This window comes from Sciurus carolinensis, chromosome 3, assembly GCF_902686445.1.
Source record: "Sciurus carolinensis chromosome 3, mSciCar1.2, whole genome shotgun sequence".
Lineage (NCBI taxonomy): Eukaryota > Metazoa > Chordata > Mammalia > Rodentia > Sciuridae > Sciurus > Sciurus carolinensis.
This window is the reverse complement of record NC_062215.1, coordinates 127,065,825-127,078,587: the sequence shown is the minus strand read 5'-3', so window position 1 is coordinate 127,078,587 and position 12,763 is coordinate 127,065,825. Positions and strand designations below refer to the sequence as shown.

Below are 12,763 nucleotides of genomic sequence, written 5' to 3'. Positions count from 1 at the left end.
TTCATTATTTCTCTGCCTACAATATGTGCAAAGTTATCTTAGCTACTGAAATATCTGGCACAAGACATACTTTGCCACCATGTCAGTGGGAGGCCTCACTGTAAGATGTCTGATGGGTTTAATAGCAGAATCACAGTTTTGACCCGAGGGTTTTATATAAACCTCAACTAATGGTTCCTCTAAAGTGACTGCACCTTCTGTTGCCGTTGGAATGATGTTAATGAAATAACCCTGCAAAATCTCAAGGGCAAGGATAAGTAATGCTTTTCTTCAGGGTGGGAATGTTAAACATGGGTTGCCATTTATAAGGAAAGTTGTAGAATTGTTTGCTCTGGATATTTAAAAATATTAAATTCTCATTAAGTTCTCACCTTATCCTAATGTGATCCTGCCTGTAAGTATGTGTGAAGGGCACACAAGAGAACCTCTAGTCACTAATATTAGTAGGGGAATAAGTTAAAATCTGAAAATAATTTTTCTTTTTCTTAGATATAATGTGAAAAACAAAACTCCTGGTCTGAGAGTCAAAAGATGAAGTTCTCTTGGTTCCAAGGCTCAGTGGTCTTTATGCTCAGCCCTTGTTGGGTCTCCATTTCTTTCTCTTTTCTCTCTTCTAGACAGATCTGGTTAAGTTGCTCAGGCTGGCCTCAAACCAAGGATCCTCCTGCCTCATTCTCTTGGGTAGCTGGGATTACAGGTATGTGCCACCATGGGCCTTAATTTCTTCAGTAAACAATAATTCAGTTGTATTAGTTAACTTTTAAAGTTCATTTCAGATTTAATTGAGATGCTAAATTAGAATTTTGGACAGTGCTTCTTGGTTATCATTATGAACAATAAATACCAATTCCAGGATAGTGTAAAAATAATTCTAGGTTTTTTTTTTTGGGGGGGGTGTTGGTTACATTATGGTTAGCAGGAGTTTTATATATATCTATATATAAATATAGACATGCAGTGGTGGGAAAACCTTGTTATGACATAGCACAAAAAACAAGGGAATAAATAACTTCGTCTCTGGCAATCCCCATAGTGGAAAGTGTAAGCTGAGAACGAACATGCAACAGTCCATTTCTGCCAATCTCACCAGGCCTGGCTCCTCCTTTTGCCTTGATCACAGACTATTTTTGATTTGCTACAGCTGAATGTCGTGAGCTCTGCGGTGTAGCAGTCTTGGGTGGTGCTCTAGATCACATTAAGTATTTCCCTTTCTGAAGCTCACCTCTTTTTTTCTCTAAAAATATCATGGAAATCTTGAAGAATTAAGTCATTAAGATGGAAATGATGCTATTAGTGATAAATAACATGAAAGAGCCTAGAAGATGGCAGAAATAATGTAGGGGATATACCCAAGGAGAGTGAACTGTGGCAAAGCAAGGAAGAAGGAGGCAGATCACCAGCCACTGGTACCAGCCAATGAGCAAGAAAAGCTATGGAGACTTGTCAGTAAAAGCGGTGCTTTATCAATGGCATGTAGGACCACAGCCTCACAGGGAGGAAGCACCTCAAAACTACAAACTGTGCTTAGAGTCTTCTCCAAACAGGTTTTATACATTCACTACTTACCTAGTGAGTTTGGACTGTGCTAAAAACTCCACAGAGCATGCTCATACCCCCATGCTTCATGCCTTTCACACACATTCAAGTCTAATATATCCAACAAACATACCATTCCTTCTCAATCTATTAAAAAAGTTACCATTTTCAAGTTCTGAGCTATAAATTACCAAAATACCTACTTCTTTAGCTACAGACCCTCTCAGATATGAGGGAGAATTTACCTTAGACTGAGACAATGGCATAAATACTAAGTGGAATGTCGGTTCTGGGAAGGAAACATGGCTGCCTGATGACTGGAGAAGGATTTGAAATACATAGCAAGATGGAATCACCATAACATCAAACCCTTTGTATAAAAGTAAAACTGGTTCAAAAGAATTGAGAAAGTTAATACAGCTGGGACTGTCAAAAGCCAAATTCTGGGCATCTCTTAGAAATCACCTTGGTTTTTGAATTAAAAAAATACTATTATCTTTTGAAAATGCAAAAAAAAAAGTAGAAAAATATTTCTTTCATATCTTACTGCCCAACTGTTGGCAGTTTGGTTTATTTCTTTCTAGCTTTTTTTCTTAAGTGTTTTTTTTTTTTTTTTTGCATATTGTTTACTGGGTGTGCAGTTCATACCCTGTAGCTGCCACTAATTCTTTGCACATAAGCATTTATTTTATATTGCAACCTCTTCATTAACATGAGTTTGGTAGTTGCATAACAAGCAATGATTTCCTATTACTGGGCACTTATATGGTTGCTGATTTTTTTACTAAAATAAGTAATACTACCATGAAAATTTATGTGCATAATTATTTTCTATATTCAGCACTACTTCCTTAAAGTAGTCATATAAATAAGGATCTATAGGGTCCATGAGCAAAAAACTTAAAAGGCTTTTAAAATATTGCCAAATTGTGGATAAAACAACAGCAATTTAAAGTTGAGAGAGAACTAAAAGTGATGTAAAGGATTCTATGAAAAATATCTTCATATACAACAAATGTGGCCAAACCCAGGGAACTGTGGATTCAGAAATAAATAAATACACTTGAAACTTTTATCCCATCACAGAATATTTATTTTGGTTAAGTGAAATGTTGTGGACAGGCAGGATGACAGATTCTACAATTGGGATTCTAAATTATGCTACTATGAGCCTTAAGCCAATTTTTTGCCTACAATCTCCTATAGACCATATTTCACTGATTCTAAGATACACATTTCCCCCCACATCAAGCACCTCTGAAGCACTGTGTCAGTTCAATTGACAGTAATGGTTTTTTTCTTTCTCAGTAATGCACAAAATAATGATGTACCTAACAATTGATGGCATATTGATTTAATGAACTATAGTAATTCTAGCTGGAATAGATGGTCATATTCTGTTGCTTGCATTTATATGGACCCAATTCCCACTACATTCGGCATGAGCTGTGCACAAATTCTGGGGCTAGAAATCAAACTAGTAATAGTGGTTGAGGGTAATATACTGAAGACAGACTCAAGTAGCCTTGAATCTTTTATTATTATGGTAATCAGGAGTGCCAAGGTTGCCTTTGTCTTATTATATACTATTTAATTTTGAGGTTCAGAGTACTACACAAATCAGAACATGACATTATAACTGAAATTATAAGGACAGATGCCATATAAAATGTCCTGCCCTACAAGTTTAAGTTCAACATTGATGCTTTCTCTCCAGTGTGAAAGTTAATTTAAGTTTTAACAGGGTAAAATAACAGAATTATGCATGTGTGTGTACATATAGATCAGGGAAGTAATATTACTTTAGGAGAAGAAGTCATCTGGCTGTCCAGCCTGCCAAACTGTTACTTTTTCAAGGTAGGTAACAATTTATGCTGAGCATGTAGTGAAGAATGCTAATTGCATGTGTTTTATATGCTATATGCCTGCTAAAAAGATGATGGAATTTGCTAAATTGATATATGCACTTAAAAGTCTCATTGAAAAGCAGCATTTTAATAATTAGATATATATCAAATAGGACTTATATCAAATAAAATATATAAGCTTTAAAAATGTTAGGCTTTGGGCTGAGGTTGTGGCTCAGTGGTAGCACATTTGCCTAGCATGTGTGAGGCACTGGGTTCGATTCTTAGCACCACATATAAATAAATTAATTACATAAAGGTTCATCGACAACTAGAAAAAATATTTTAAAAAATGTTAGGCTTTAAATTATTTTAACACCATCTCCTTTCTTTCTCCTCTGGGGGAGAGACCTGGTCATGAAGAAGATATCTGGGGGTTTAACTGATGACACTTGAATATGGACCAATGATTTATTAGGCTACCTAAAATCATACTAGAATGTGAAGTTATACTAACATAAAACACATGCTAGGCATGCTCACACATGCTAGGCAAATGTGCTACCACTGAGCCACAACCCCAGCCCAAAGCCTAACATTTTTAAAGCTTATATATTTTATTTGATATAAGTCCTATTTGGAGAACAATTGTCTCGATGTATGAAAACTATTTAATATTTGTTCAAAAAAATTTCTTTTCCTTTTTGGTGCTGGGGATAGAATCCAGAACCTTGTACATGCTAGGTAAGTGCTCTACCACTGGGCAACACCCCAGTCTTATTTGTTCAATCATAAGTGCTGTACTAAAGAGGAGACTGAAAGTAGAGCTGGCCAATCAGGATAGTTGCACAGTTGCTTCCTACCTTCAACATCTCCATACCTGCTGGTCTTTGCCTTCATGATACAATCATGCTATGACTGCCAAATTCCAGGGTTGACATTTAGTCCACGTATTATTTCCTGCTAAGTTGGGATGTTAACTTTTTCCTTTTTGAGATCATCAAAGATCTATCCTTTATCTCCATGGTCATCATTCCTAAATTCCTTGGTTGCTTCCCCTGGGTTTCCATCAAAAGAGCTCTTTCTTAAACTGTCCTTAAAATATTAACATCCTGTATAGCAGCACCAGTACCATTGAACTCCTTTTATTGTGACTGAAAACACAACTGATCAACCTCAATAACTTCACTGATACACTAGGATATCCACATCTTTCTATCTGTCTGTTGATTTGTTTAACCTGCTGGATGTCCCTCAGACATCTTTATCTCCACAAAATCACTCATCCCACACCTGCAATAAATCAGTTCCTCTTGCATGATCTCTCTGGGGGTTGCGGGGGTGGGGGGAAGAACTTTCATAGCCAGTTATTCAAATAAAAAGCCTGGACTTGTCTTGGCTCTGTTTTCTGGTCCCTTGCTAATGTTCAGCTGATCTGTAAACCAAGCTGATTATCCTCCTTGGTGTATCTGAAATGGATCCCCTCCTTTATCAAGACTAGTACCTCCTTAGTTCAGGAATATTACCTTGAGTATCACAAAACATTCTCAAATTATCTTGAACACTATGTGCCTGCCAAGCTAGTTTTGCTTTAATTCTACCCAACCTCCATACCACACAAGACTAATCTTTCTAATATACAGAAATATGCAATATTTCCAATTTCTGGCATTGTCATTCACCAGTTAAATATTCTTAAGCACTCCCCATCACTGAAAGGATAAACTTAAACTCCTTCATATAGCCCCAATGGGCTGATTCCTACTTACTTAACTAGTAACTCTTAGAGTAACTTCCTTGTTAATTCCATTCTCCAGTCACCTTAGCAGTAGTCTAACCATGGACAATGATTCACCAGAAAGCAGTGAAATGTTAGTAAAACTTAAATGCCTAACCATAGGCTGTGGAGATTTCTAAATTAGAGTCCAGTGTCAGAGGTTATAGGAAAGATGGCCAGATAGGAAAGGACTGGCCCAACTGGACGGTCTGGATGGACACAAGAATGTGAACAAAGTTCCTGGTAATACATAACTGCAATCACTGAATTATCTAATGAATAGGTGCAAGAGTCTTTACGACCCAAATTATTTTCACATCTTTCGATTTCTTTGGTTAAAAAAAGCCTAAATATAACAAACGAAACCCCAACAACCCCAGAAAAAACTATTGGGGCTCTGACTTTAGATGCAAATAAATATGCCTTTGCAAGAAAGGGAAATATTTTAGTCCAAAGGATGACAGTTGATACAATTTTGCTTGATTTTACTTTTATTGTGTTAGCATCAGGTCCTTCCTTGTATGCTCAGGAAGTCAGATCTGGGACTCTGCTCTCAGCTCAGGGATCTCCCATTCTTTTAAACAAACAGAAGAGCTCTGGAAATCTGCACCACCATACTCTGGATGGAATGATACAGTGTGGTCCATTTAACCGTTTCTTTGATAAATACTGCTGATCTCACTAATCAGAGCATGAGCCTCCTGGGAAACAGGCACATAGAGTACCATATCTTGCACAATACCGAGTAAAGTCAGTTGAATGAACAAATAAATAACTTTCAAAATTTCTCTTCCTAGTCATTTCTAATTTCACCTGAAGCTCAAAAGCAAGCAATCATCAAGCAAGAGACAAATTTTCTTATTTATCTTTGTATAAGCTTGATTTACATCACTAAGTTTCTATCATTAACCCATCTTAAAGAAACACTGCAACATTTAGGGGGTCAAGAATATATTTTACGTGTATTTATAGGGTGGAATATGCATGTTTATTTGACCATAATTTGGAAGCTCAATTAATGTCAACTGAGTGTTCAACAGATAAATGGCATGAGAAGAGTCCAGGGAGAACATTTAAAGTATCCTATTCTTTCTTTCTTTGTTTTTTGTTGGTACTGGAGGTTGAACCTGGGTGCTCCACAACTGAGCTATATTCCCAGTCCTTTTCATTTTTTATTTTGAGACAGGGCCTTGCTAAGTTGCTGGGGCTGGCCTCAAACTTCCGATCCTCCTGACTCAGGCCCCAGAGTCTCTGTGATTATAGGCATGCACCACCACTCCCTGCTCTTTAAAGTGAAGCCCTCTGCAGCCTGGCAGTACAGGTGCACATGCTCCCAAGGCCCCTGGTTTAGCACCGGAAGCAGCGTATGCACCTTAGCCGACAGTGTTTCATGGTGAATGCTGGCATGTGGCCCAGGTAGCAGCACTCCATAACATGAAACAACACTGACTATATGCTGACAGTTCAGGTACATAAAACATGGTGATACAGTTTACATCTAAGTTAGGGACTGAGGGAAGATGTTCAAGCAGGATCTGATCCACATGGAGAACCACTTACCCAGGATTTGCTTGCTCCTTCACTCTGATCCAAGGCACCAGGAAGTGAATGATATTTTACATAAACACTGAGTTCTCACAAAAATCATACAAAACATTAAATTCTCAAAGGAATTAAAATAAGTGCATTTATGGACTAACTGAAGAAAATATTTACTTCAAAGGAAGAACTCGGTATAAAAAGGCATAAGCACAGCTTTAAAGGATTTGTGTCAGAATCTCAACTTTGATATACACAGAGATTTGGTCAGTTTTAACAAGAGCAACTAAATAATACATATCGAATATAAAAGTCTAGCTTCGGGAACGTATCTTAGATTAGATTTTCCTAAAGCGAAAATCAGAAAAGAAAAAAAAAAAATGGATTCATAGTAACTGGCAATTTTCAACAGATTAAAAATCTAAGTGGGAAAAATATTAGGGGTGAAAGCTCTAGTAGATTCTCTTTTTAAACACTGGACTTGATGTATTCTAGAACATACTTTAGATGTGCAAATCAAGTATAAATGTCTTGTGCTTTTTTTTTTTTAAACCAGGGGCTATTGTAGAAATGAACTTAGGCATTAAGTATTCAATTAGACAAAATAATGAGTATACGTGTGCAAGCAATTTGGTTTATTTTCACTCTTACTTTGACATTTTGGGGAAGAAAAATAATAAAATTCAATACTGACATTACAACATCTTGGGAGATTTCAAGGGAATGTGTCATTGCTAGGATTGACAGCCTCCACCCCAATCTTTTGCCTGACAGGGTTTGGGACTGTGTCATGCACATGAAAACAAACACTCTCATTTACCTGAGACAGTGACTGTCGGAGCCGGGCCATCTGCGTGCTGTGGCCTTTATTGTGATCCTGCTCAGAAACCATCTGCTTCAGCTTCTCTTTCTCGATAGCTATGCTATTAAATGCAGACTTCAAAAGAGAATGCACTGGATGGGGAGAAATGTGAGAAGCAAATATTAAACATATTCAGAAAAAATATACAAAATGATAAACTTCTCAGAACTTTTAACTCATACATGCTACAGTTTAATTAAAAATCAGCCTTAAAAATGGAATTTATCAGAATATCTATACTCAAAGCAAGCAATGGCAACTGTAATAAATTAGAGTGAAAATTTTAGGATTTCATACCAGACAAACCAACAAAGATTTGGAAATAGCATACAAAATATCAAAATCCATTCTGAATATCAATACAAACTCAAAATGGATTAAGGACCTTGGAATCAGACCAGAGACCCTGCATCTTATAGAAGAAAAAGTAGGTCCAGATCTTCAACATGTCGGCTTAGGACCAGACTTCCTCAACAGGACTCCCATAGCACAAGAAATAAAAGCAAGAATCAACAACTGGGATAGATTCAAACTAAAAAGCTTTCTCTCAGCAAAGGAAACTATCAGCAATGTGAAGAAAGAACCTACAGAGTGGGAGAAAATCTTTGCCAATCACACTTCAGATAGAGCACTAATCTCCAGAATCTATAAAGAACTCAAAAAACTCAACACCAAGACTACAAATAATCCAATCAACAAATGATCTAAGGAAATGAACAGACACTTCACAGAAGAAGACCTACAATCAACAAACATATGGAAAAATGTTCAACATCTCTAGTAATAAAAGAAATGCAAATCAAAACCACCCTAAGATTCCATCTCACCCCAATCAGAATGGCGATTATCAAAAACACAAGCAACAACAGGTGTTGGCGAGGATGTGGGGAAAAAGGTACACTCATACATTGCTGGTGGGGTTGCAAATTAGTGCAACCACTCTGGAAGGCAGTATGGAGATTCCTTAAAAAACTTGGAATGGAACTACCATTTGACCCAGCTATCCCACTCCTTGGCCTATACCCAAAGGACTTAAAATCAGCATACTACAGAGATACAGCCACATCAATGTTCATTGCTGCTCAATTCACCATAGCCAGATTGTGGAACCAACCTAGATGCCCTTCAGTTGATGAATGGATAAAGAAACTGTGGCATATATATACAATGGAATATTACTCAGCCATAAAGAATGATAAAATTATGGCATTTGCAAGCAAATGGTCGAAATTGGAGAATATCATGCTAAGTGAGATAAGCCAATCTCAAAAAACCAAAGGAAGAATGATCTCGCTGATAAGTGGATGATGATACATAATGGGGCGTGGGAGGGGTTAGTTTTAGGGTTAGAGTGAGGGTTAGGGAGGGGGGCAAGAATGGGGGAAGGAAGGACTGTATAGAGGGAAAAGAGGGATGGGAGGGGTGGGGGGAAGGGGAAAAAATAACAGAATGAATCAACCAACATCACCCTATGTAAACGTATGATTACACAAATGGTATGCCTTTACTCTATGTACAAACAGAGAAAGAACATGTATCCCATTTGTTCACAATAAAAAAAAAAAAAAAAGATTAATTAAAAAAAAAAAAATTAATTTATCATGTCCAGAAGGAACAGAGAATATGTTTTGCTTATCATATTTGATAATATTCTGAGTAGTTTTGTGTAGCATAAAGTGTCATGCAAATCATTTAGAGTTATTCAAAATTATTTCCCCAAAGCATACACCCAAAAAAGAGCATTTTATGAGTCATGTCAATATAAAACAGACAGCTGATCTAGAAGTTCTAGCTAGTTCCCTTGGAGGTAGGAAATGATTTGGCTTTAAGAACAGCACTTGGATTGCTTTCTCAGCTAGGAATGTCTTGATGTCAAAAGCACTTTGATTTAAAAGGAACAATAAAAAACACCACCTCTCCCCCCATTTCCTGCATACCTGACAACTTATATTGGTGAAATCTGAGACAGTCTTTCACTTTGAACTACAAAATGTTGAATTTCTAACTTCAACATTACTGTTTTCTACAGTAATATTTACTATAATATGCAGCTTTTCAAAAATAGATATTTTTAAATTTGAGACAGATTATTTTTAAAAGAAGTGGAACATTTTTAGCACAAAATACAGCCACTAAATCAAAGGCGGAAATGGCAGGATCCCAAGGGATTCACATCTATTGATTTATGTGTTACATTCTGTCATCCATTTAAAGATAATAACTTGATAGCTGAAATGCATTAACCCTGCTGTAACTCTAAAAGCAGACTCTGTACCAGTTTTAAAACTCATAATGCTTTCTAAAGAGTTCGCACAACAGTCATGGTAAGCCCCTCCCCTTTTCTTCTAGCATAGAGAATGTGTATGTCCGTTGAAAACAAAACATGTCATTTCAACAGAGACTTTAAAAGTCTGTTGAAACTTGGATCTCCTGAAAGCTTCAGGATTGTAACCAAACACACAAAGCTTTTCCGGGGCATCTTCAAATTAACCCATCTCCCTTTAGGAGTTCTCTATGCTCACATGCTCGACTAGACTCATACATTTGCTGTCTCATTCTCTCTGATGCCACCCTGTCCTGGAAGTAAAAGTCACTGGCTTGAATCTATGTTGTTACATGAACAAAATATTATTGCTTTACTCTAACAACATCATTAGCATCCAGTTAATAATGCAATAAAAATGCATTTATTAGGAGTAAAAAGGCAGGTGAGAGAGTTGGCCTTACAGAATCTCAACTGACAAATCAACAGAAAAGAAGATTAAGCCAACATAATGGGGAGGAGGGGTAAGGGAAGAATGGAGGAATGATGGATTGCGTAGAGGGAAACGAAGGGTGGGAAGCGGCAGGGGGAAAGAAAGATAATGGAATGTGACAAACATCATTACTCTACGTACATGTATGATTACACAAACGGTGTCACTTACTTCGTGTACAACCACAGAAATGAAAAGTTGTACCCCAGTCATGTACAGTGAACAAAAAAACCCAAACAAACAAAAAGAGATTAAGCCAATTTTGGGATTATGGCATTAAAGAAATATCTATATGTTATCTGATTATCTCTCAAATACCTGATATCTGAAATTTGAAACGTATTGTAGTATGGGAAGATTAACTTTGGAAGCTAAGGTTCTTGTTAAACACCATGGAACATCTTCTCTGATGGTCCGATTTCTTCAAGTTCAGCATTTCTCAGGACACCTTTAGGGTATACCCTTTTTTTCCCCCTTGGGCCACCAGGCTTTTGAGTATTAAGGGGCAGAGAGATGCTCCATTTAACTTGTATTTTCAAGAATATTTTATAATTGGGGTGAGATGAAATCTTAGGGTAGTTTTGATTTGCATTTCTCTTATTACTAGGGATGTTGAACATTGTTTCATATATCTGTTGATTACTTGTACATCTTCTGTGAAGTGTCTGTTCATTTCCTTAGCCCATTTGTTGATTGGATTATTTGTATTCTTCGTGTAGAGTTTTTTGAGTTCTTTACAGATTCTGGAAATTAGCGCTCTATCTGAGGTATGGTTGGCAAAGATATTCTCCCACTCTGTAGGCTTTCTCTTCACATTTCTGATAGTTTCCTTTGCTGAGAGAAAGCTTTTAAGTTTGAATCTATCCCAGTTGTTGATTCTTGCTTTTATTTCTTGTGCTATGGGAGTCCTGTTAAGGAAATCTGATCCTGAGCCAACAAGTTGAAGATTTGGACCTACTTTTTCTTCTATAAGATGCAGGGTCTCTGGTCTGATTCCGAGGTCCTTGATCCATTTTGAGTTGAGTTTTGTGTAGGGTGAGAGATAGGGGTTTAATTTCATTCTATTGCATATGGTTTTCCAGTTTTCCCAGCACCATTTGTTGAAGAGGCTATCTTTTCTCCATTGCATATTGTTGGAACCTTTGTCTAGTATGAGAAAATTGTATTTATTTGGGTTTGTGTCCATGTCCTCTATTCTGTACCATTGATCTACCTGTCTATTTTGGTACCAATACCATGCCGTTTTTGTTACTATTGCTTTGTAGTAGAGTTGAAGATCTGGTATTGCAATACCCCCTGCTTCGCTCTTGCTACTGAGGATTGCTTTAGCTATTCTAGGTTTTTTATTCTTCCAGATGAATTTCATAATTGCTTGCTCTATTTCTGCAAGGTACATCATTGGGATTTTAATTGGAATTGCATTGAATCTGTATAGCACTTTAGGTAGTATAGCCATTTTGACGATATTAATTCTGCCTATCCAGGAACATGGGAGATCTTTCCATCTTCTAAGGTTTTCTTGAATTTCTTTCTTTAGTGTTCTGTAGTTCTCATTGTAGAGGTCTTTCACCTCTTTTGTGAGATTGATTCCCAAGTATTTTATTTTTTTCGATGCTATTGTGAATGGGGTAGTTTTCCTAATTTCTCTTTCTGAAGATTCATCACTTATGTATAAAAATGCATTGGATTTATGAGCATTGATCTTGTAACCTGCTACTTTACTGAATTCACTTATGAGTTCTAAAAGTTTTCTGGTGGAATTTCCAGGTTCCTCTAAATATATAATCATGTCATCAGCGAACAGGGATAGTTTGAGTTCTTCTTTTCCTATTCGTATCCCTTTAATTTCTTTGGTTTGTCTGATTGCTCTGGCTAGAGTCTCAAGGACGATGTTGAATAGAAGCGGTGAAAGAGGGCATCCCTGCCTTGTTCCAGTTTTTAGGGGGAACGCTTTCAGTTTTTCACCATTTAGAATGATATTAGCCATGGGCTTAGCGTAGATTGCCTTTATAATGTTTAGGAATGTTCCCACTACCCCAATTTTTTCTAGTGTTTTGAGCATGAAGGGATGCTGTATTTTATCAAATGCTTTTTCTGCATCTATTGAAATAATCATGTGATTCTTAACTTTAAGTCTGTTGATATGGTGAATGACATTTATTGATTTCCGAATGTTGAACCAACCTTGCATCCCTGCTGCTCAATTCACCATAGCCAGATTGTGGAACCAACCTAGATGCCCTTCAGTTGATGAATGGATAAAGAAACTGTGGCATATTTATACAATGGAATATTACTCCGCAATGAAGAATGATAAAATTATGGCATTTGTAGGCAAATGGTCGAAATTGGAAAATATCATGCTAAGTGAGATAAGCCAATCTCAAAAAACTAAAGGACGAATGATCTCGCTGATAAGCGGATGAGGACATATAATGGGGGGTGG

At 37.0% G+C, this 12,763-nt stretch overlaps 1 protein-coding gene across 10 annotated transcripts in view; it reads right to left on the bottom strand.

Annotated features, from left to right (window-relative positions):
- The window catches only part of Osbpl6 (oxysterol binding protein like 6), a 198,244-nt gene that overhangs the window by 22,060 nt on the left and 163,421 nt on the right, over positions 1 to 12,763 (bottom strand). For 6 of the 10 annotated variants that reach the window (XM_047545030.1, XM_047545035.1, XM_047545033.1 and 3 more), the window contains one exon: positions 7,520 to 7,653. In XM_047545030.1, the coding sequence (XP_047400986.1) occupies positions 7,520 to 7,653 (134 nt within the window). Of the gene's footprint in view, positions 1 to 6,720; positions 6,745 to 7,519; positions 7,654 to 12,763 lie in introns of all 10 variants that reach the window. The other 4 variants (XM_047545029.1, XM_047545031.1, XM_047545032.1 and 1 more) reach the window with 1 other exon arrangement.